Below are 24897 nucleotides of genomic sequence, written 5' to 3'. Positions count from 1 at the left end.
GTGCTCGCTTCGGCAGCACATATACTAAAATTGGAACGATACAGAGAAGATTAGCATGGCCCCTGCGCAAGGATGACACGCAAATTCGTGAAGCGTTCCATATTTTTAGCAGGACTTAATATCTCTATATTCTTAGCAATGGAGAACTATCAAATGCCTCATTGGCAATAGGACTGTCTTTTTCTTTTTGGGGGGAAACCCCAGCAACGGTAGTGAGTTGTGTGTTGAAACATGGAATGTAATCGAGATAAGCGTAAATGAAGTGAAACTTATCACGTACAAGGGTAGGGACTAGGGAGGTGGGAGGGGGCGGCAGATATACTGGGGGGGTTGGTGATGGAAGATGGGCACTGGTGAAGGGAAGGGTGTTTGAATATTGTATAACTGACATAATCCTGAGAACTTTGTAACCCTCCACTTGGTGATTCAATAAAAATAAATAAATAAATAAATAAATAAAAAGAAAATTATATTCAGGGGCTGGAGCGATAGCATAGCAGGTAGGGCATTTGCCTTGCACACGGCCAACCTGGGTTCGATTCCCAGCATCCCATATGGTCCACTGAGGACCACCAGGAGTAATTCCTGAGTGCGTGAGCCAGGAGTAACCCCTGTGCATTGCCGGGTGTGATCCAAAAAAGAAAAAAAAAATTATATTCAGACACCCTGCTCTAAAACCTTAAAGAGTGAAGAACTATCATTTGCAATTAAATGTGATTATCACAGCAAAAAGAAAAAGAAAATTATATTATTTCTCACTTTATTTCTGTGATATACAACTATGAAAAGATAACATTTCCCCTAAGAATTCAAACATATTGTCAAAGCTAGTTTACAAGTCTTTCAGTAGTAGTTTATCAATGAAGAACAATTTTAAAAGCCTGATTGATAACATCATAATATTGAGGGGTTTTGTGGTTGTTTTTTTTTTCCAGTTTTGGAGCCACACCTGGTGGTGTTCAGGGCTTATTTCTGTTAAGCTCAGGGGACACATAGGGTGCCAGGAATTGAACCCAGGCCAACAACAGGCAAGGCAAGTGTGTTAGCCACTATATGCTCATCAGCCCCTAATATCACAATATTAAGACACTGATTTAGTAACTCCCCTTCATATACATATTCAAATTGCTTTAGCTTCTGAGAAAAATTTTATAAAGAAATGCCAAAAGTTGCATTGGGGAGATAGCTCAAATGGCTAGGACAAATTAATCTGAATTCAATTCTGAATACTATACATATTAACTTTCCAACGTGAAATTATTGAGGCTGGAGCTATAGTACAGCAGAGAAGGCATTTGCCTTACAGGCAGCCAATCCAGGTTCAATCCCTGGCATCCCACATGGTCCCCCAACAGTACCGCCTGGAGTCACTCCTGAGCATCACCAGAGGTGATCCAAAAAGCCAAAACAAAACAAAAAGCTGGAGTACATGCTTTGGAGACCTAGGTTTAATCCCTGGCACTACTTGGTCCCCCAGCTCTGCCAGATGTGACCCTCAAAACAAAAAGCAAAAATGATTTTTCTTAACATTTCCCCAAAATATAAATAGGAATGAAAGTATTCAGTTCACAGTGACTCTCTTCTGGAAAATTTAAAGACAGAAAAAGACTAGGTTGTTGTCTAGGATCTTCTTAGGCAGCAGTTCTTACCTCTTTACCTGGGAGTCACACCACCATAAAAGATACATTTTATTTCAGAACACATATATGTAAGTAAGCTTCACAAGACAATTTTTACTCTAGTTTCTGCTATTTGGGGGGCCACACCCAGAAATGATAAGGAGTTACTCCCAACTCTGTGCTCAGGGGACCATATAGTACCAGGGATTGAACCAAGACCAGCATGAGCCAGACAAGTGCCAGATAACTCCTATACGATCTTCTCTGGTCCTCTAACTTCTACTCATTACTGTTCTTCCATTGTATTTTTTAAAACACTAGTCACAGCCCCTACATTTATTTCATGTAAATAGCTGTGACTAACAATTTGAGCCACTTCACACTGAATAAATGGCAGGAATTAAGAGATCCAAACCCTGTGCTTCACAGCCCTGTCCCCTGGCCTCACTTCCCCTTACAAGGACGGGAAGAGAACAAGCACACAGACCCATGTCCTCCAAGTGGGCCAGTGTTTCAGCAATTACCTGGGATTTCATGTGTGATTAATTTAAAAGGGAGCAAGGAGCAGGGGCACATGCAGTATTCTTGGTTAAAAGAAAACTGAACTTTTGGGGACTGAAGAAATAATACAGCGGGTAGGGCACTTGCCTTGCACATGGTCAATGAGGATTCAATCCCCAGTATCCCATATGGTTTCCCAGCAACAAGGAGTGATTTCTGAGCACAGAGCCAGGAGTAGCCCTTGAGCATTACCAGGTATGGGCAACAAACAAAAGAAAACTGAAAGTTTCAAAATCACTAAATTATAGGACCTTGCAGAAACACTTCCAGTGTGTGAATGTAGAAATATTTGCTACAAACTATAAATAATAAATTACTATAAAATCAAAACCATTAAAGTGCCACAAAAACCTTTAATGTTGATCATTCAAAGCTTTACAATTTGTTCAAATTTCTCAACATTCTGCTTGGTTATAAATGCAAAAGGCATCACAACCTTCTACAAACCTAAAAACATAGCTTCTAAGTCTTCTCTCCAACTAAAAATATATACTTCCCACACAGGGCCAGAGAGCTAGTATAGCATGTAGGGGTGCTTGCCTAGCACACACCCCTTGACCAATGAGGGTTCAATTTCTGGTACCTCAGATGGTCCCCTGAGTTCGTGAGGAATGATCCCTGAGTGTCAAGCCAGGAGTAACCCCTAAGCACAGTCAGTAACCCCTAAGCACAAAAACCAAACCAAAAAAAAAACCATTCTGCTCTCAGTTCTTACTAATAAGAACAATTACCAGGTGAAATGATAAATCACATGAATTAGCAGGTGCCTTAGATACTGAATAGTTTGAACAAATTGGTGGTGTTAAACCAAAATCCTAGGTTTCTCATTTCATAAAAATATGTATCCTCCCACTAGCATTACCTCCAGCCAAAATATACTGAGTTGGGTGCATAACAATGACGGAACACACAGAGGCCAGGAGTTTATCAGTAAAAGCATGCACCAGTTCTCCTGTCTCGTGGAAGATTTCCACCCGGCGTGGATAAGCCATGTTGCCAACTATGATGCAGTCTTCTTGTTTAGGGTCCCACACGGCTTGGAACCTGATCAGCCATCGCTTTGTGATCATATGGGGCCTAGTGAAAAGAACAAATTTTTTAAAGGATGTTTAAGCAACTCATGGTAGCAACAGAGAGTGAAGATGGCATTGCTCCTGAATTCTGGTTTTTCTCTATCAACTCTACCAAGTTTCTTATTGAGTGACCAAGTTACCACAATCTGATCTCATCCTTAACTATGAAAAAAACTCAGGATACAATGACAATATAATCTTTGAATATCCTGGGCAAGCAGAGTACTCAGTGTATAGCAATTAAGTTCTCTGCAGCCATAGAATCTTTTTCTCTCACTGTTTCTTAGATTCATAAGAATATTCCCTCCATGTGAAAAAAAAATTTCAAGCAAAAATACCTAGAAATGAAAAATCTATGTTATGGCTATTTTTGCAGGAATACAAAATACTTTCAGTATTTTTATTTTTCTAATAAAAATGAAACTTTAAATCACTTTATATTCCACACAACCTTTTAAAAATACAGTTGAGGGTCAGAGAGCTAGTACAGGAATAAGTGCTTGTATTACAAGTGGCTGACCCGAGTGGATCCCAGCAACACATACGGTCCCCCAAGCATAGTCAGGGCTCCCTGAGCTAAGAGCCAAAAACAGCCCCTGGACATGACTGGGTGTGACCCATACCCATCCCCCAAATACATCTGGGAATCAAAGAAATTTCAAGGAAAATTAGAAAATATATGGAAACAAATGAAAACAACATACTACAATGTATGGGAAGCAGTGGATCAGAGAAAAGTTTATAGCAGGAAAAAGTACGTTTTAGTATTTAAATCAACTGAACCACCTTAAGCAACTAAAGGAAGAACATATTAAACCATAAGGTTAGCAAAAGGAAGCAACTACTAGTGAGTAAAACAGATAAATGAAGAATAGAAAGACAACAAAAAATAATAAACTAAGGAGTTGGCATTTTGAAAAGATCATCAAAATTAAAAGGCCCTTAAAGAAAAAGAATATAATAAAAATCAGAAAAGAAGGAATATATGATACCACAGAAAGAAAATTTTTTAATATTAAGATGGGTCCCTCTCTCACTACTAGTGGAAATGTCTATCTACTGGTCCAGCCCTTTTTGGAAAACAATATGCACACTTCTCAAAAAATTAGGGACTTGAGCTTTCATATAACCCAGCAATTCCACTTCTTGTCATCATCCATAGGGCCCAAAAACTATTCAGAAAAGACATTTGGGCATCTATGTTCATTGAAGCACTGTTCAAATTTCCAAAATCTGGAAACAACCCAAGTGACCAACAACAGATGACTGGATAAATAAACAATGGCATTGGAATACTGCTCGACTTTAAGAAAAGAGGAAACCAGACAATATGCTGCTATGTGGATACATATGTGAAGAACCATGATGAGTGAAGTTAGTGAGAAGGAGGGGAAGAGACAAAGAATGATCTACTTCATATGTGGGATATAAAAAGAAATACAGTAGGTTATAGAACTGAGGACCTGTCTTCAATAGGAAGCTTACCATGGGGGACCAGGGACGGGGGGTGGGGAGAGCACACAACACCGGGACCATGGTGAAAAAAAAAGCTGACACTCTGGTGGAGGGGTATGGTGCTGGAATGTGTTTTGCGTGAAACCCTAGCATTAAGGTTGTAAATTATGGTGACTAAAATAATTTTTTTTAATTTTAATAAAGTAGGTTTGGGGGCCAGAGCAATAGCACAGTGGGTAGGGCATTTGCCTTGCACACAGCCAACCTGGGTTCAATCTCCAGCATCCCATAAACCCCAAGCACTGCCAGGAATAATTTATAAGTTCAGAACCAAGTGTAAACCCTGAGCACAGCTCAGTATGGTGTAAAAAAAAAAAAAAAAAAAAAAAAAACACCCAAACAAAAATACAGGGAACAGGACAAGAGAAAATGTGGGCATAAATGAGGAAATGAGCTTCCACACCAGTTGACTATAGCTTATAATGCACTCTGGCAGCCAAAAATGATCTCTAGATTAGGTCCAAACAAAATCAAAAAACCAAACTTCACTAAAGGGCCAGGAAGGCCGGTAAAGAATTACTGCACATGCTCCACATAGTTCCCCATATGCTCCCGAGCAGCCTCTGAGCACCTCCAAGTATGGCCCAAAACACAACAAAGAACAGGATAAACATTTATGAGCCCTGTATGTAGAAAGGGGTTATACACAAACTACATAAATAATTCCTTTAAAAATAAATAGCCCAGGGGGCTGGAGCAATAGCACAGCGGATAGGGTGCTTGCCTTGCACGCATCCGACCCGGGTTTGAATCCCAGCATCTCATATGGTCCCCTGAGCACCGCCAGGAGTGATTCCTGAGTGCATGAGCCAGGAATAAACCCTGTGCATCGCTAGGTGTGACCCAAAAACCAAAAACCAAAAAATAATAAAATAAAAAAAAATAAAAATAAATAGCCCAATTCAAAAATGGACTAAGGGCCCAAAGAATTGCTCAAGTGGTGAGCACAAGCCTAGCATGAACAAGACTGTGTTCTAGCTCCAGCACTGTAGGCCCCTCCCCACCCTGCCCAGGCACTTCTGGGTATGGCTGTGGCTTTGGTCCTATGAAAAATAAAGGGCTAAGGATGTTGCTCAAGATAGAGCACTTGCCTTGCATTTGTAAGGCCCTGGGTTCAACCCAAGCACCAAAAAATGAAAGTCAATTTTTTTTAATGGTCTAAGAACTTGAGTAGACTTTCTCCAAAGATGATATGCAAATGACCATCAAATATGTGATAAAGATGTTTTTTAGCTTGTTGGTTTTTTTTTTCCCTTGGCTCATACCTGGTAATGCTCAGGGGTTACTCCTGGATCTACACTCAGGAATCACTCCTGGCAGTGCTCAAGGAGCCATATGGGATGCCGGAGATCAAACCCACGTCAGCCGCATGCAAAGCAAGAGCCTTACCCACTGTACTATTTCTCCAGCACCTGGTAAAAATGTTTAACATCACTAATTACATAAATGTTATCAAAACCACAATGTCATTACCTCACATCTATTAGAATAATTATTATCAAAAGAATAGAAGACAAACGCTAGTGACTATGTATAGAAATGAGAATCATGGTATACTGTTGAGGATGACAAATGGTGCAGCCATTATGAAAAATGAATAGAGGGCTGCAGAGATACTCAGTAGGCTGGTGTCCATGCTTTGCATAAAGGAGGCCTGGATTCAATTCTGGCATCTTCCAGTCCTCTGAGCACAGAGTTAGTATATAGCCCTTAAGGATCCAAGTCAACCCCAGGGCTGGAGTGATAGTACAGTGGGCAGGGCATTTGCCTTGCACATGGCTGACCCAAGTTCAATCCCCGGCATCCCATATCGTTCCCCAAGCACCGCCAGGAGTAATTCTTGAGTGCAGAACCAGGAGTAACCCCTGAGCATCGCTGGGTATGACCCCCCAAAAAAAAACCAAGTGAACCCCCCCAAAAAAGGAAAAATTAAAGGATAAAGTTCCTCAAAATATCAGAGCCAGAGGCCCAGAGATAACCAGCTGAATGCAGCTGAGCATGCCTGCCTTGCATGTGTGAGGCCAAGAGGTCAATCCCCAGGGCCACTCCAGGAGCCGAATGTGATCCTCACAGTTCTATAATCCTAACGGTTCAAAGATAGCTTTGCTATCTTTGAATCTTGAGGCGACAGGTAATTTCCAGCTATGACCCAGCTAGGCACATGCAAGCACCTTGACTGGAAGGGGTGCAACTTCCAGCACACACCACAATTTAAAAATATGTGCAACCATCATGGCCAGGAAGTGTGACTCGCAGCAGCATGTGTGTCAGCACCACAGCCAGCCAGGCCTGTGTGGGACCCCCAATCTCAAAACAACAGGGAAAGGAGGGGAGAGAGAGGAGAGGAAGGGGAAATGGAAGAAGGAAAGGGAGGGGGAGGGAACAGAAATGGGAGAGAAGTAAAAACAATCATTTTAAAAAATGTAAAATAGAGGGGGGCAGAGCGATAGCACAGAGGGTAGGGCATTTGCCTTGCACGCGGTCAACCCGGGTTCGATCCCCGGCATCCCATATGGTCCCCCAAGCACTGCCAGGAGTAATTCCTGAGTGCAAAGCCAGGAATAACCCCTGAGCATCGCTGGGTGTGACCCCCCCCCAAAAAAAAAGTTAAAAAAATGTAAAATAGAATTACTATTTGATCCATCCAAATCCCCCTTATAGGTATATATCAAAAAGATTCCAAGCATATCTTAGATCTGTGTGTGATCATGTTCACTGTAACATTCTCACAGTACCCAAGAGGGTTGAAACAACCTAGATAGCCCCTTTTGGCCCAGAAAAAACAAGTACAAATAAATAAGAATTTGAGATGCTTAATTAGCAAGTAAGTTAGTCTTCTTTATAACATGAGTAATTTAGATTAAAGTCATTTACCTTAACAAAAGTAACCTCCCACCTACAGTGAACAGCCAAATATATGAAGAGATTGACTTTTTAGATACAGGGAATCTAGATGCAAGAGCTCTATTGAACAAGACAGAAACTAGAAACCTGGGAAACTTAAAGAATGCAACTCAAAATTCAGACCTTTGAATCTCTTTGATAGTCCAGTGTCTAATGTATATTCTCCAACAGGGGAACTATGCATTTACACTACGTGGTTATAGAAACTTACCTTATAGTGGTAAGAAGAGGAATCCTAGAGGATATACAGCTGCTATCAAAGATTCTGAAAAATAATAAAGAATAAAATAAATTGTCTTTTTACTATTTCTTAAATTTTTTTCTAAAATAACACCAATGTATTTAACAAGCATTTTATAATATGAAATATGATTATCTAATATACAGGATCTAGTTACAACAAATTTCAGTCAGTAAAACAAGGAGGGGGTCACAGAGATATTACAAGAGGTATTTCACTTGCCTTGCACACACTGCTTTTGACAACCCTGGTTCAATCACTGGCACCCCATATGGTTCTCTGAGCACTGCAAAGGGTCATCCCTGAACCCAGAGCCAGAAATAGCCCTTCACCCCAACAGGATTTTGCAAAATTCAGTGCTTATAGTTTTGTGTGGAAATAGTTTGTTTAAACATTATTACTTCAAATTTAAAATTTACATTCTAAAGTGATTAGACTGTAAATCTATATTCAGATCCATAGCAACAAACTGTAAAGGATGTAGTAGAAAATGGACAAATAATAACTTCTAAGTACAGGTACGTATCAAGGGCAATTTCCCCATAAGACATATCAATTGAGGACCTGATAATATAATTTCCACGGGACCAAGGCAAAAGCCCTACCTCAAGAAGAGGGAGGGGCTGCCACTCCAGCCCCTCCCTCTTCTTGAGAAGACTGTACTCTTCCCAAGCAGTAAGTCTAAACAGAAACCAGAAGTTTTTCTAGAGGGTGATTTACTGATACTTAATAATGAATGAATTCTTTTTTTTTTTTGGTTTTTGGGTCACACCTGGCGATGCACAGGGGTTACTCCTGGCTCTTCACTCAGGAATTACCCCTGGCGGTGCTCAGGGGACCATATGGGATGCTGGGATTAGAACCCGGGTCGGCCGAGTGCAAGGCAAACGCCCTACCCGATGTGCTATCGCTCCAGCCCCCAATAATGAATGAATTCTTAAATCACTTTGCAGATTTTAGAAACAGAGAAAGGCTTGTAATGTTAAGCAAAATCAGGGATTCTAAGAGAAATTCATTTTCATTTGTGGTTTAAGGTTTAATGTTTGTCACATCTGTTTTTACGGGTATTATTTCCTATATTATTTTCTGTATTACACTTTTTCCCCAAGGCATATTCATTTATTTCTTTATTTATTTTTGGTTTGGGGGCCATACCCAGTGGTCCTCAGGAGTTACTCCTGGCTGTGCATTTAGAAACCACCTGGCAGGCTCGGGGGATCATTTGGGATACCACGGATCGAACCCAGGTTGGCTGCATGCAATGCAAGTGCCTTACCTGCTGTACAATTTCTCCAATCCCTATATTACACTTTTAAACCCACTTTCAGGAAATAGCTGAGACAAGATACTAAAATTGGAAACGTACAGCTAGTAGTTTGTATAGAAGTTTAGTATAAAAGCCTAGTTTCCCTTATCTTTTCTCCCTGCCCATAACCTAGGACTCTATAACTTGCACCAACACTTCACGCTGGAAACATAGTAAGCAGGTAGGACACTTGTCTTGCATGCAACCAACCTAGGTTTAATCCCCAGCATCTAATATAAACCATGGAGCACTGCCAAGAGTAATTTCTGGTGCAGAGATTAATTTCTGAGCATCTCCAGGTGTAGCCCAAAGACCAAAAATAATTTTTTTAAACCCTGCAGGTCACATCCCTATCATTAAAGTAAGCTATTCCCTATGTTAAAATGATTTCCTACCAAGACAGCACAAGCCTCGTTTCACTGAGACTTGAAAAAAGATGACAGCAACTCTCCAGGGTAATTCAGATCCTCCTTGCCAAACTCAAAGAAATTTTCAAACCCCCAAACTGCTGAACATCCATCAAGTACAGGTCATTGGCCTCTAGGGACCTAGACATGGCAACTAAACAGTAACACTAATAGTTTCACATTAATGAAGCAGTATTTCTGGTTTACTGATACAGTGGCTAGAGACTCTAGATTCTGTAACACATTTTTTCTTTCCAATTTACCTCAGTGAACAATCAACACATGTGGTCACTACCCTGTTACCAGTAAGAGGTGAAAAGTAGGCGGAAGAAGGGCTCTTCTTATGTCCAGTCAAAGAAGTCAAAGGCTGGCTTCTCTCTGAATGTAGGTACCTTGCATCATAGATATTAATACCTCTGTAATGAGAACAATTATGCTCAGTGTTGCCATTCTAGTACATGGTGTGATTCTCTATAGTTTTGAGGGACTGAAGCAACAGTTCAGCCGGTAGGGCATTTGCCCTGCACACAACCGACCCAGGTTCGATTCCCAGCATTTTATATGATACCCTGAGCACTGCCAGGAGTGATTCATTTTTTGGGGAGGAGCGGGGGGTCACACCCGGCTATGTTCGAGGGTTACTCCTGGCTTTGCACTCAGGAATTACTCCTGGCAGTGCTCAGGGGACTATATGGGATGCTGGGGCTAGAACCCAGGTCAGCCCCGTGCAAGGCAAACGCCCTATCCACTGTGCAATCACTCCAGCCTACAGGAGTGATTTTTTTTTTTTTTTTTACTTTTTGGGTCACACCCGGCAATGCACAGGGGTTACTCCTGGCTCTGCACTCAGGAATTACCCCTGGCGGTGCTCAGGGGACCATATGGGATGCTGGGAATCGAACCCAGGTCGGCCGCGTGCAAGGCAAACGCCCTACCCGCTTTGCTATCGCTCCAGCCCCAGGAGTGATTCTTGAGTGCAGAGCCAGAAGTACCCCCAGCATCACGGGAAGTGACCAAAAAGAAAAAATAGTTTTGAACATAAATGAGACTTGCTGCCCTGATAAGACAGCATCCTCTAATCTTCTATATTACAAACATTTTACAAACACTGGCATAGATAAAAAGTATACTAAAAAAATTCAAAAACTCCTATAGCAGATGGGGCTAGAGCAATAGGCTCTAGAGCACAGCAGGTAGGGCGTTTGCCTTGCACACGGCCAACCCGGGTTCAATTCTCAGCATCCCATATGGTCCCCGAGCACTGCCAGGAGTAATTCCTGAATGCAGAGCCAGGAGTAACCCCTGTGCATTGCCGGGTGTGACCCAAAAAGCAAAATAATAATAATAATAATAATAATAATAATAATAATAATAATAAAAGGGAAACTTTTTAAAAAAACTCCTATTTCTATAGCAGATATAGAAATTTTTTAAAAAATAGTGGCTAGAGGGGCCAAAGCTAGAATACAAAACCTTGTTTGCCTTGCACTCGGTCAAACAGGGTTTGATCCCTGGCATCCCATATGGTCCCCCGAGTACCACCAGGAATAATTCCTGAGTGCAGAGCCAGGAGTAACCCCTGAGCATTGCCAGGTGGTGTCCCAAAAACCAAAAGCAAAATCAGTGCGTAGAGAGACAAGATTTGGGTTGGCTTTCTAATTTCTCCAAGAAAAACAGTAAAAGTTAACATAAGCAAACAAGTTAAAAGTCATAAATAACTTTTTGAAAATCTCTATAGCAATTTAAAGTTTTCTTCTCAATTTGCTGGCAAGACAGTTCAAAGGACTGGAGTTCACACTTTGCAGCACGAGGCCAGAGTTTGATCCCTGGCTCCACATAGTCCTTCAAGAATCACTGAGCGCTACCCCCAAGCACCTAGCCAGGAATAGCCTCTAAGCACTATTGGATGTGGCAAAAAAACTAACAAATAATAATGAAATTTTCTTCTCAAAAGGAAATTAATTTTGGCATTAATCTGATGCCAAGGAAAACAGAACTATGTAGTTGTTTCAATACTTCTGCTATTAAATACAAACAACTCATTTAAAAGGAAATCAGGAGGCTGAGTGAGTACAGCAGGTAGGGCTTGTGCCTTGTCTTGCAAGTGGGTAACCCAGATTCAATCCCCAGTGTCCCCGTATAGTCCCTCAAGACCATCCAGGAGTGATCCCTGCCTGATCCCTGAGGAATAAGCCCTCAGCATTACGAGGTGTTGTGATCCCAAAACAAAAACAAATCAAAAAAGAAATCTTAGGAGCAGAGAGACAGTATTGAGGTAAAGGTGCATGCCTTACATGCACTTGACCTTGATTAGCTCCTCAGCCCACATGGGCTCCCAGGCATCAGTAGGTGTAGCCAAGGAGGCCCCACTCCCAACACCACCAAGTGTGGTCCTGGTGGTTCCCAGAAGCACCACATCTTTGGGCCCTCACATTGAACCACAGGCCCAGTTGACTGAGAATCACTGAGAAGAGCCCCGGCCTCTCCTGAGTGCTTCTTGGAAATACCATCATCAAATAAAAATAAACTGAGGGGCTGGAGTGATACCACAGTGGGTAGGGCATTTCCTTGCAGGTGGCTGACCTGGGTTCAATTCCCAGCATCCCATATGGTCCCCTGAGCATCGCCAGGAGTAATTCCTGACTGCAGAGCCAGGAGCAACCCCTGTGCATCACCGGGTGTGTCCCAAAAAGAAAAAAACAAAAAATAAATAAATAAAAATTTAAAAAATAAACTGAAAAAAGACATCTCAGCTGATGTACTAAGAGCATTTGGCCTAAGAGCATTTGGGTATCACAGAAGTAAGAGAAGTCTGACAACCAAACTAGAATATGTATTCCTAACATTAAAAAATCTAAATGATATAATGATAATGAACTTACGACCATCCTGTAGCAATGAAATACTCTCTATGTATTGGGTGGACATGAACAGTTCTGATTTTACCCAAAGAAGTACTGAAAAGTTTCTCATAAGAAGTTCCAGGTGTTCGTCTATCCACCAGTGACAGTCTTCCATCCCAGTGTCCTACTATTAAAGTGGAGGCATTTTCTGTCAAGAAGTCAAATGACGAAAAACTATTTCTTTCATCTCGATACACCTAAGGATTTAATGATATATTATTGTTTTTAAAGAAAATCAATGCATACATTCTTTTATCAAAGAGTTACAAAACACATTACCCAAATAACGTCATTCCTCACATGATCCCAACCAAAAAAAAACACAGGCAAAATGATCCCCACATTTCACATAGAGATGGAAACTAATAAACTGTGAGGCTCATCTACAATCAAATAGTCCTTCCACCCATGGCAGGGTTTCATCCCAATCCAAATCCCAGAAACCTCAGAGTTATATCTGTCTTGTGAAGAGTACCAAGACATGGTCTGAATCTGAATTCGACCCAGTTGCAATCTCTCAGTAGACCAAGTAACTACACCAGTAAAGATAAATTTTTAAATGTGCACCCTATTTAAAAGTACTTAGACACAAATGTTGGGCAATTAATAAGGGTAGATATACCCAAGGACTGGAGTGATAGCAAAGCAGGTAGGGCGTTTACCTTGCACATGGCAGACCCAGTTTGATTCCTCCATCCCTCTCGAAGAGCCTAGCAAGCTACCGAGAATATCCCGCCTGCACGGCAGAGCCTGGCAAGCTACCTGTCGAGTATTCTATATGCCAATGCAGTAACAAGCCTCACAATTGAGACGTTACTGGTACTCGCTCGAGCAAATTGATGAACAATGGAAAGACAGTGCTACAGTGCTACATATACCCAAATGTCTCATGATTATTCCCTTGGGCCCAACAATTCATAAGATTTAGAAGCAAGAGAGAAAGTATAGCAGGTAAAGTTGCTTGTGGCCAACCCAGATTCAATGACTGGCACCACTAGGAGTGATCCCTGAGCTGAACCAGTAGCAAGCCCTGAACATAATTGAGTCCTGTTCAAAAAAAAAAAAAAAAAGATACACAGGAGCTGAAGAGATAGTACAGTAGGTAGAGCACTAGCCTTCATGAGGCCAACAACTACCAAAAAAAAAAAAACCCAAAAAACAACATTCTAGGGCAGGAAAGATAGTACAGAAGATTGGGTGCTTGTCTTGCATGCAGCAGACCTCGGTTTGATCCCCAAGAGTGAGCCACACTTCTGAGCACAGAGCCAGGAACAGCCTCTGACCACTGCCAGGTAAAGCCCAAAGACCCTCACAAATTTTTTCAAAAAATAGATTGTAGTAGTGGCTTTAGAATTCTAGAATATACTTTTAAAAATCATTATAGGAGCAATAGCACAGCGGGTAGAGCATTTGCCTTGCACGCAGCCAAACCAGGTTCAATTCCTCTGTCCATCTCGGAGAGCCCAGCAAGCTACCAAGAGTATCCCGCCTGCATGGCAGAGCCTGGCAAGCTACCTGTGGCATATTCGATATGCCAAAAACAGTAACAACAAGTCTCACAATGGAGACGTTACTGGTGCCCACTCAAGCAAATCAATGAACAATGGGATGACAGTGCTACAGTGCAGTGCTAGATTTTACATTTAAAGTGGGCAAACTATGTGAATTATATGTCAGCAAGCTGTTTTTAAAATAGTTATTATTTTAAACTAACAGGATGATAAATATAGATGCATTTTTAAATTTCAAAATCTAAATTTAAGGAAACACGCAAATACATAATAGAATGACTTAGATGACTCACAGCTATGATGTTTGGTCACAAAGTGTGACCATTAAACAGCTTGTAAGAAATCTTTTTCAAATACTTATTCAATGATTTATAGCCTATTTCCAACAAATATTTCAAATATCAATGTTGGTCTCAAAAAATTAAGGGGATCAGAGGGATGGTACAGCGGGTAGGGCATTTGCCTTGCACTCAGCAGACCCAGGTTCAATCTCCAGCACCACATATGGGCCCCAACACTCGCCACAAACAATCCGAGTGCAGATCCAGGAGCAAATTCTGAGCACAATTAGGTGTGCCCCATCTAAAAAAAATGCTTTAGGGGCCAGAGCAATAGTACAGCTGCTGTGGCCTAACTCCCACATCTGTCCCCACAAAGAAAATATTTATAAAAAACTTTTTGCAAAGTACGAGAGAGTTTGCTCAAAGGACTAGAAAACATGCTGTATACATGCAAGAGACCCTGATTTTATCTCTAACAGATGGTCTCCTGTGCAATGCACTGCTAGGAGCAACCCCTAAGCACCACAAATTGAGTAGTTCCCCCCAAAACACTACTGGGTATAGTAGACCCCCCCATCCCACCCCCCAAAAAAATAGGAGAAACAGGGGCCAAAGAGATAGCTCAAAAGACTGAATATTGCTTTGTATACTGGAGGCCTGGGTTTCATCCCCAGTACCACATAATCTTCTGAGCACCATCAGGAGTAATCTTGGAGCACAGAGCTGGGAGTAGCCCCCAAACACCAGAACTGTGGCCCCAAAAACACAAAAAGAAAAAAGAAAAAGAACCACTTTGCCAGAACTCTAAGTAATTTTTTTGTATTAATAATTCTTCTAATTTATATTATTACCCTATATTATACTGTTCCATTTCACAGCTAAGGAAACTGAAGCACAAAGAGGTTACATAACTTGTCACACAAGTAAGTCTGTTTTTTGGGGTTTTTGGTTTTTTTTTGCTTTTTGGGTCACACCCAGCGATGCACCATGAGCCAGGGCTCATGCACTCAGGAATTCCTCCTGGCGGTGCTCAGGGGACTATATGGGATGCTGGGAATCAAACCTGGGTCGGCCACATGCAAGGCAAAGGCCCACCTGCTATGCTATTACTCCAGCCCCCACAAGTAACAGTCTGGATTTGAACTCAGGCAGTATAGTCCTATAGTCCCTTTTATATACCATCTTGTCCAATCTGATTGGTAAAATAATTTCATAAAGAATCATGAATATCATATAAAGTCAGCAAGTAAACACATTAACATTTACCTCTTCAAAAACAGCTCTTGAAAAATCCCCACACCGTAATGTGCCATCATAGCTCAGAGATAATAAGTGGGCCGGATTGGCAGGTGAGAAGTAAATACTGTTCACTTTCTGGCTATGGGGTTGGAAAACATAAACTCCATCTTTTTTAGGTTCCTGAGTTAAAAGAGAATTAGAGGTGAGGAAAAGGAAGGGAAAAAAGTGAAAAATAGTAATATTCTTATCATTGGATCATTTCATCTTTTTTTTTCTTTTTGGATCACACCCAGTGATGCTCAGGAGTTACTCCTGGAAATGCTCGGGGGACCACACGGATTCTGGGGATCAAACCCAGGTCAGCTGCATGCAAGGCAAATGCCCTACCCACAGTACTTTCACTCCGACCTAGATCATTACATCCTATTGATACACTTTTATCTATATTATATTCAGATTTGTTTGTTTGCTTGTTTTGTGTTTGAGCCATTCCTTGCAGTACTCAGGGCTCACTCTTGGCTGGCTCAGGGGCCAAGATGGGATGCAGGGATTGAACCCAGGTCAGCCATGTGCAAGGCAAACGCCTGACTGCTATGCTCCAGTGCCAGATTTTTCTTCAGTCTATAAATATATCTAATCTCCCATTTAAAAGTCAGAACACACCCTCTAAGAGCTGCTGGGAAACCAAAGGGACTCACTGGAGAGCCAGACTACCTCCCAGAAAAGTACCGACCTATAAAAACAGAGGACCTAATCCCTACCTAACACGCTGAAATAGCCTGACAAGGCAGTGGATACGTGTCAACTGATCCCAGTTATTTCAGTTTTCCATTTAGGGATCTTGTTTCTTTAATATTCAGTCTGGTTGACCTAATGGCGAAAGTGTGATGTTAAAGTCTCCCACTCATGTTGTGTTTCCATTAATGTGCTTGTTTGGGTCGGTGAACAATGTCTTTACAAACTTTCCTGCCTCTGCATTTGGAGTATTTAAGCTGATAAGGGTCAGGAACTCTTCATACACTATCTCAGTCCCAGCACAATTTTCATAAAGTACTGGCACAAAGTGATAAATCTTGGGATCTTTAAAAAAAAATTGTTTTGGGCACAGAATGATCACACTTACTTGTGGAACATGGAATAATTGGATGAAGAAATGTAATGTAGTAAAGAGAGTGTGCCCAGGTCATCCTTGATCACAAAGTGTAGGGAGAAGGACAGAAAAGGAAAGAAATCAAGGGGTGAAGGAAGAAGATGAGAAAGGGAGGTCATGGGAAAAGGGATCAGGGCTCTGGTATACTGATGATGTGGGAGAGTGGTACAGTTAGATATCCAAAGCACAGACCCAACAACACTGAAAACATGATCTAAACTGCAATCACTGACCTTTATAATGTGCCTGTCAAAGTGGGGGTTGGGGGAAGGTAGTGGTGGGTGGAGAATGGGGACACTCTTGGAGGGAAGTTGACACCAGTGGTAGGATCGGCATTGAAATATCACATGCCTAAAACTTAACTATCAATAATCTTGTAACTCACAGTTCTCTAAAATTTTAAATATTTTTTAAAATATTGTCTGGAGGCTGGAGCAAAAGTGCAGCAGGTAAGGAGATTACTTTGCACATGGCTGACCTGGGTTCCAATTGGTCTGCCCATATGGTCTGCCAAGCCCACCAGAAGTGACAGTTCTCAGCAGCACCAGGTGTGAGCCAAAAAGAAAAATAAAAGTTTTGCCAGTAATACTTCTGCCACCATGCTCAGAGCAGCATATTCAGTATCAGGTAACAAACTGGGTCAGCAGAATGGAAGGAAAGCACCTTAACCACTGCACTTTTTTCTCTACACTTTTTTCCCCACACCCTGTTCCCAGTAAGGGAAGCTCGAATGCCTGAATCACTTGACTTATTTCTCTAGCCACCAATCCTCATCTTTAGGAAATTTGGGGGAATCAAAAGTTACCTCATTAACATAATGAAATATCTTTATCTCTTTCAAAACTTAGGAAACTACAAGGCTGTGGGGAAGCTCACAGAACTATATGAAGACTAAATATGTGTGGGAGGGCCAGAGAGCTCCGCTCAACAAGCCAAGCTCGTGCTCTACATGAGGGAAACCTGAGTTTATTTCTTACAGTGTATAACTCTCCAAACCCTGCTAGGTATAGCCCCAAACAAAAATAAATAAAATTATGAAAAATATAAATGACAAAATACATATACATAACCACAACACGGACTCTTTTCTACAAAGCTTAATATCTTTAAAAAAAAAAAAAAAAAGCTAATAACTCACCAAATGCCAAAGTCCAACTTGCCCATTTCTGAACCCAGCTGCCATCAAAGTTCTAGTTTCTGATGGATGGATAGCCATCGAACATGTTGGGCTGTTGGTAACTTTACAAATAGTATCTTCACGTAAGACCATGCCATTTAAATTGGCTTTGTAGCTGAGAAAATTTTAAAATAAAATTTAACAGTAAAACCAATCCCAACAGTCAAGGTAAGTAAAAGATAATTTCCCCAAAATTAATATGATGAATAAATGCTAAAGCATTCAATCTTCTAGAAACTAAGAAAACAAATTTTAAATGGGATACTCTTTTTTCACTTATAAATGCTACTAGTGCATGTACATTGCTTGAAGCAAAAAATTCATAGAAGATTTTGAAAAATAATTTGACAGTTGGGCTGAAGTAAAAATACAGCAGGTAGGGCACTTCTCTTGCACACAACTGACCAGAGTTTGATCTCCAACACCCCACATGGTCTCCCAAGCCCTGCCAGGAATGAGTATTACCAGGTGTGCCCCCCAAAAAAATTTGGCAATATGTAATAAAGGTCATAAAATTTCATAATATTTTATTTATCTATGAATCTATGCTAAATAAATACTTTATTACACATAACTAAATAATCATATGCACACAGAGAACCAAATGTGAAACTATAAATATGAAGGGAATGAGAAGGGGTTAAATAAAACTTACTGGGGGTGCGGCGCCACCAGCTGGTCAACCTGTACCTGCTGGTGCCTTCAGGCTTCCTGATACCCCAAAATTGCTGCTGTGCCTCTGGCTGGACCCCAACAACTTGGGACTAAGTTTCCCAAGAAATTAAATGGCAAAAAGTTAGGTATGTGGGTGCCACAGCCACAAACCACCTCCAGCTAAGCTATACGACTCATTATCAGCCTTGCATCAGAGACCCATAAATAAATCTCAAAAGAGATCAAAAACCACAGTTAATCTCAGACCCATGAAGGCTGAACAGACCAGGGTAAATTGGACGGAGATGGGTAAGCCTACTGCTGCCCAAGTAGAACCCCCCGGCAGCCGCTTGCTTTCACAATCCAAAATCGATGCCATACCCTCACCCAGACATAAGAGGGTTTTATGGCTGAAATCTCCAAGCTTTCTTGGGGGCAAAATGGGCTACCTCCCTGCACCTCCCTGTACTTCCTGAATCCTTGGCAGTCGCATCCACACCCTGAAGCTGCTACCCAGTTAAATAAATTACTCCAGCCTTAACTTCACAATAAAAATGCTGAATGCCCAGAACAAACATGATGACCTCTTAGTACTTGTATTGCAAACCATAATGCAATACAAAAGGAGAGAGAGAAAGAAGAAAAGTGCCTGCTGTAGAGGAAGGGTGGTGGACGAGGTGGGAAGGGGTTGGGGAATGGTGGAGGGAAAAAGGAACATTGGTGCTGGAAAATGTACACTGGTGGAGAGATGGGTGTTGAATCATTGTATGATTGAAACCCAATCATAAACAGCTTTGCAATGGTCTACATCACGGATATTCAATTAAAAATTTAAAAAACAAAATAATAAATCCCACCTACATAATGAAATATTATGCAAGTATTCAGTTTAAAGACCTTAGCAACATCTAACCATGTTAATGAAGAAAGCATAATACAAAATTACATAAGAACATAATATACATAAGAACAATACATAAGAATATATTTAAAGTGTGTGTGTAAAAGAGGTTGGAGAGACAGCGGGTAGTGTGTTTGCCTTGCATTTAGCAAACCTAGGTTTGATCCTGGAACCCTATATGGTCCCCGAGCACTGCCAGAAGTGATTTCTGAGTATAGAGCTAGGAATAAGCCGTGGGTGTGGCCCCCAAACAGCCGCCCAAAAAAACTTGTGTGGACTCATTCATTTACTAAGTGCTGATTTAATATATCTCATATGTAATAACTTCTCGCTGAGACAAAATATGTGCATTCAGGAGATATGTTTGATATTCTAATGATACAGATAAATCAAACTACAGGCAGTGACATTATACCAACACCTGCTGATGAAAGGTGAGGGACTTATGAGATGAAGCACCCCACGTGCTTCATCTAGCAACATATAACCATGTTAATGAAAAAAGCATAATGCAAAACTATATAAGAATATAATATACATAGGAACAATACATAAGAACATAATATATTAAAAATGTGTGTGGAGTGGTGCACACACATGCAGAGATAAGGGCAGGAAAGGTTTATGTCATCAATATAAGCAGACATATGAGAAGTCAGAGAAATAAAGACCCAGCTCTTTCAGCAATTAGTGTAAACAAATGTTATTTAAAAAAAATAAATAACCTAGGGGCCGGAGCGATAGCACAGCAGGTAGGGTGTTTGTCTTGCACACGGCCAACCCGGGTTCGATCCCCGGCATCCCATATGGTCCCCCAAGCACCGCCAGGAGTAATTCCTGAGTGCAAAGCCAAAAGTAACCCCTGAGTATCGCTGGGTGTGACCCAAAAAGCAAAATAATAATAATAATAATAATAAATAAAAAATAAAAAAATAACCTAGCTCTATATGGTACTGATAATTCATATCTAAAATATGGTATAAATTTGATCATCAAAACTGGGTGAGATTTGGGGGTTGGAGTGATGCACAGCGGGTAGGGTGTTTGCCTTGCATGCGGCCAACCCGGGTTCGATTCCCAGCATCCCATATGGTCCCCTGAGCACCGCCAGGAGTAATTCCTGAGTATAGAGCCAGGAGTAACCCCTGTGCATCGCCGGGTGTGACCCAAAAGGCAAAAAAAAAAAAAAAGAAAAAGAAAACTGGGTGAGATTTATGATCAGGCTGGACTTCACACCTGTGTCCTGAACGAAGTCTCCTGCAAAGAACCCTGAAACCCTTTCTCAGGAGAAGAGGTTCCTTCCCTGCTAACAAACAGCTGTGACAGAATCTTGGAACCTCTACGGCTGTTCTGTTAGCTTGCCTGTTTCCAGAAAAAAGAGGGGGTTTTTACCCCTGGACTCTTGGACTGCTAATTTAACTATACACTTGTTTTACTGTAATGTGTATTCCCCCCAACAAAATTATATTGTAACTATAAGAAAGGCTTGAATCATCAGTAAGTGAAACCTGTCCAGTTTCAGGGAAATTAGCACTCAAGATCTGAATCTCTTATTCCATATAAGGTATACATATGACACGTATACCCTATTGCTAATTTGCATGACAGCATTTTATTCTTAAATTTTATTTTTATAAAGTTGTTCACAATAATTGATTACATTCAATATTCTAACACCAATCCCACCACCATTACACCTTCTCACCCCCATATTTTTAATTATTCCACCCTGGTCCCCAAGACCTGCCCCCAAATCAGGACCTAAATAATTTATTTGGTATTGCTTGTTGTGAATAATCCTCCAAAGATGATCCAAAAATGTTTCCTCAGAGGAAAGTGTGTGAAGATTGTTGTATCACCCTGGAGCCATTAAGACCTTGTAGAATATGAAATGTCACATGGCTGTGCAGTCCAGGAACTCTAAGATTTTAAACAGGGTGATACAGCTAGAATTACATTTTCAACTGGATGGTGACTTTGGGATCTGGAGGCATCTCTGTGGCATGTTGCTCTCTTCCTCTTCTGAGGTTTATTTACAAGTCTCTGGATCATGGCTGTTAATGAGCTTATATGGCATCAGAGGCAGTTCATGGGTGTGACTGCCAGGCTATCAGAAGCAAAGAGATGAAGGGAGGTCGCCCATTCCTGACGCCGTGTGAGCCTGGAGATATTGGTCACAAATCCCACATATTGGTTTTCCAGCAGATTCACTCATGGATGAGGCTCATCTGAACCTGTGGAGATCAGCCATGAACATGGCAGCGACTGTTTCTGGAGGTTTTCGGCTGCCAGGGTTCTGTTGGAGCAGGTGAAGGGACTCACCCGCCCCTGCTCCAGAATAACAGGATGGGACAGCTGCTGACAACACTTTAAAGGAAATACGCTTGTCCCCCCACAAAAACATTTTAGAGTAACCAGTGATTTTTTTTTTAATCTAGGAATTAATTTTTTGTTTTTTTAGGCCACACTCAGCAGTGCTCAGGGCTTACTCCTGGCACTGCACTCAAGGGATCACTCCTGGCAGAGCTTGAGTGACTATATGGGTGTCAGGGATTGAACCTGGGTCAGACGCATGCAAGGCAAGCACCCTACCCATTGTACTATGCCTCTGGCCCCCCAGTGATTTTTGTCTTTCTTTCTTTTTTTTTTTTTCGGTCACACCTGGGGATGCACAGGGGTTACTCCTGGCTCATGCACTCAGGAATTACTCCTGGCGGTGCTCTGGGGACCATATGGGATGCTGGGAATCAAACTCAAGTCGGTCGCGTGCAAGGCAAACGCCCTACCCACTGTGCTATCACTCCAGCCCCTCCAGTAATTTTTTTCTCATTTTTCATCTCATTTATAAAATTAACCTGTAATTATATCTACATCTTTATAACTTGAAAGATCTCAGAAAAGGTAAATCAAAAGCAAGGAGTTTAACTCACCTTTTTATACTGGATGATTCCTTCTCAGTGCTCTTACTCCTTGTCTAAAACAATAGAAGAAACCAAAGTACTATGTTAATATATGCATTGAAAACTCCTTAATATATCATCCCCAAAGCTGTCATCTTTCTACCTTATTCACTTCTTCCCAAATGTGTAGAAATCCTTTAAATAGTTCACTATTTTCAAGAGACATTTCTATAGGTCCAGGAGGCAATGAAGGCTGTTGTTAAAAATAAGAAAAAAAAAGGTTGATTGCTGACAACATAAGCTTCTTAATATTCTTTACTTCAAATATCAACAACAAAGATGATAAATGTTAGCATTTAAAAACAGATTTTCACACTGTTCTGGATATGGGTTCTGAGTCAGGCATAGAGTTTAATAGGCAGCATATATATTACAAAGCCAAGGCCCTGAGTTGGGTTTGCCAAGTAGCCCTGAGTGGCCCTGGTGGCCCCCAGCAGGAACGTGAGCACAAGCAGCAAGTCACAAGTACTGCCAAATGGTGCCAAGGTCCCCTGAGTGCCTCTAGGTACCCCTGACTACCTCTCTAAACCCAGAAAACAAACAGCTGGATTTTTACAAGAGCACTAAAATGGGGGTAAAGGGTAGAGAAGATCCAGTAGATCACAGTGGAGGAAGAGAAGTATTTTGGTTGTAGATGTGGCATCAAAAAGTACATCTGAAATAGTCTGAGACTATTTATAGTACAGACCAGGAAAATCAGGGTTCAGAAGGACGGGTTAACTGTTGAAAGTTTGCCACAAGTGTGGGGGGCGGGGCAAAGGGCAGTTACAGATAGAGAAGAGACCAGTATGACAAATAATAGTTGGAAATGATCACTCTGGACAAGAACGGAGTGTTGAAAGTAGGTAAAGGGATATACATGATAATCTTTCAGTACCTGTATTGTTAACTATAATGCCCAAAAGGAAAGAGGCAGGGAGGGAGAGTGGGAAGAGGGAGGGACAGGGATGGGGGTGGGGGAGGGAGAGGGAGGGGGAGGGGGAGAGAGGGGGGAGGGAGGGAGGAAGAGGAAGAGAGAGAGAGAGAGAGGGAGGAAGTGAAAGGGGGGGAGAGAGAGAGAGGGGGAGGAAGTGAAAGGGGGGGAGAGGGGGAGAGAGAGAGAGAGAGAGAGAGAGAGAGAGAGAGAGAGAGAGAGAGAAGAAAAAAGTGCCTGTCAGAGAGGCAGGCAGGGGTATGGGAGGGAAACTGGGAACATTAGTGGTGGGAAATGTACACTAGTGAAGGGACAGGTGGTGGAAGATAATATGACTGAAGCCTATCATGAACAACCTTGTAAATGTGTATCTCACAGGGATTCAATTAAAATAAAAATTTTAAGTACATGTGAAGTACAGTTTGTTCTCCTAAAACAAGTATTGGTGGGCCAGGGATGCAACTCCAGAGATAGAGCACCTGCCTAGCATATGTGAGGCCTCAGGTTGAACCCCAACACCACACAAACACACAAAACTGTTGTAAACCAATATTGCCACATTTTAAAAATGTACAATTAAAGTATCCTACAGGGCTGGAGCGATAGCACAGCGGGTAGGGCATTTGCCTTGCATGAGGCCAACCCAGGTACAATTCCCAGCATCCCATATGGTCCCCTGAGCACCAACAGGGGTAATTCCTGAGTGCAGAGCCAGGAGTGAGCCCTGTGCAAAGCCGGGTGTGACCCAAAAAGCAAAAAAATTAAAATAAAACAAGTAAAGTATCCTACAAAATAATAACATGTATTATCTCATCTTAGACTCAACAATCCAGCAAATGAGAAAACACATATTAAAGACAGACTATACCACGTATTATCAAGTACAGCAAGCAGGTACCACTTGCTTTGCAAGTATCCAACCTGGAATTGATCCCCAGCACCACATATGGTCCCCAGAGCACTGCCAGGAATAATTCCTGAGTGCAGATCCAGGAGTAACTCCAGGGCATCATTGAGTGTGGCCAAAAATAAACAAACAAAAAAGACAATCAGTGAAACAGAGAAGGTATTTGTCCAAAGTTATACTGCCAAAACTGCAGTTGCTGAGGATGTACTTTAGTCATTTCAATTTCATTACTCAGTATTATCTGACACCATCACTTTTCAAATCAAAGGTCATGAAATCAGAATATTTCGTGACCAGTAGGTCATGAAAACAGAATGTTGCTACCAGCACTGTTTCCAATGAATGTGGAAATTCTAGAAAATACCAAGATACATCACATATGTAGTAAGTGGATGATTCTACAAAATTTTTGTTTCAGTTGTATATAAGAGTGGGCATAAAGAGTTGTGATGTAAATATATTTCTTATTGTAGAGGTTGCAGAAAATTTTCAAAGGTACTTGAAACTTGTTGTTTTGAAGTACTTTAATTTGCAATTTGAAATACCTTAATTTGCAATTAGCAGCCAAAGAAGCAGACTGATTAGTCCTATCTTTCAATATATAATTAAGCACTTAGATATAAAGTATTTAAAACAGTAAATGTTCCTGAATAAAAAATAATAATCACAACCTAT

General features: G+C 41.3%; 1 protein-coding gene and 1 non-coding gene across 2 annotated transcripts in view; one reads left to right on the top strand and one right to left on the bottom strand.

Moving 5' to 3' along the window:
- LOC129403784 (U6 spliceosomal RNA) lies at positions 1-107 on the top strand. Its single transcript, XR_008629445.1, has one exon. It is a non-coding gene; the product is annotated as a U6 spliceosomal RNA (small nuclear RNA).
- Positions 108-797: 690 nt separating this feature from the next.
- Positions 798-24897, bottom strand: part of WDR76 (WD repeat domain 76) — a 43914-nt gene continuing 19814 nt past the window's right edge. Inside the window, exons 6-13 of the mRNA XM_004609793.2 lie at positions 22506-22595; positions 22373-22416; positions 17849-18002; positions 15588-15740; positions 12509-12726; positions 9890-10042; positions 7884-7937; positions 798-3257 (exon numbers count right to left, since the gene is read on the bottom strand). Coding sequence (XP_004609850.2) covers positions 3005-3257; positions 7884-7937; positions 9890-10042; positions 12509-12726; positions 15588-15740; positions 17849-18002; positions 22373-22416; positions 22506-22595 — 1119 coding nt within the window. The 3' untranslated portion in view covers positions 798-3004. The remainder of the gene's footprint in view (positions 3258-7883; positions 7938-9889; positions 10043-12508; positions 12727-15587; positions 15741-17848; positions 18003-22372; positions 22417-22505; positions 22596-24897) is intronic.

This window comes from Sorex araneus, chromosome 3 (genome assembly GCF_027595985.1).
Source record: "Sorex araneus isolate mSorAra2 chromosome 3, mSorAra2.pri, whole genome shotgun sequence".
Lineage (NCBI taxonomy): Eukaryota > Metazoa > Chordata > Mammalia > Eulipotyphla > Soricidae > Sorex > Sorex araneus.
This window is presented reverse-complemented; position numbering and strand designations above follow the sequence as displayed.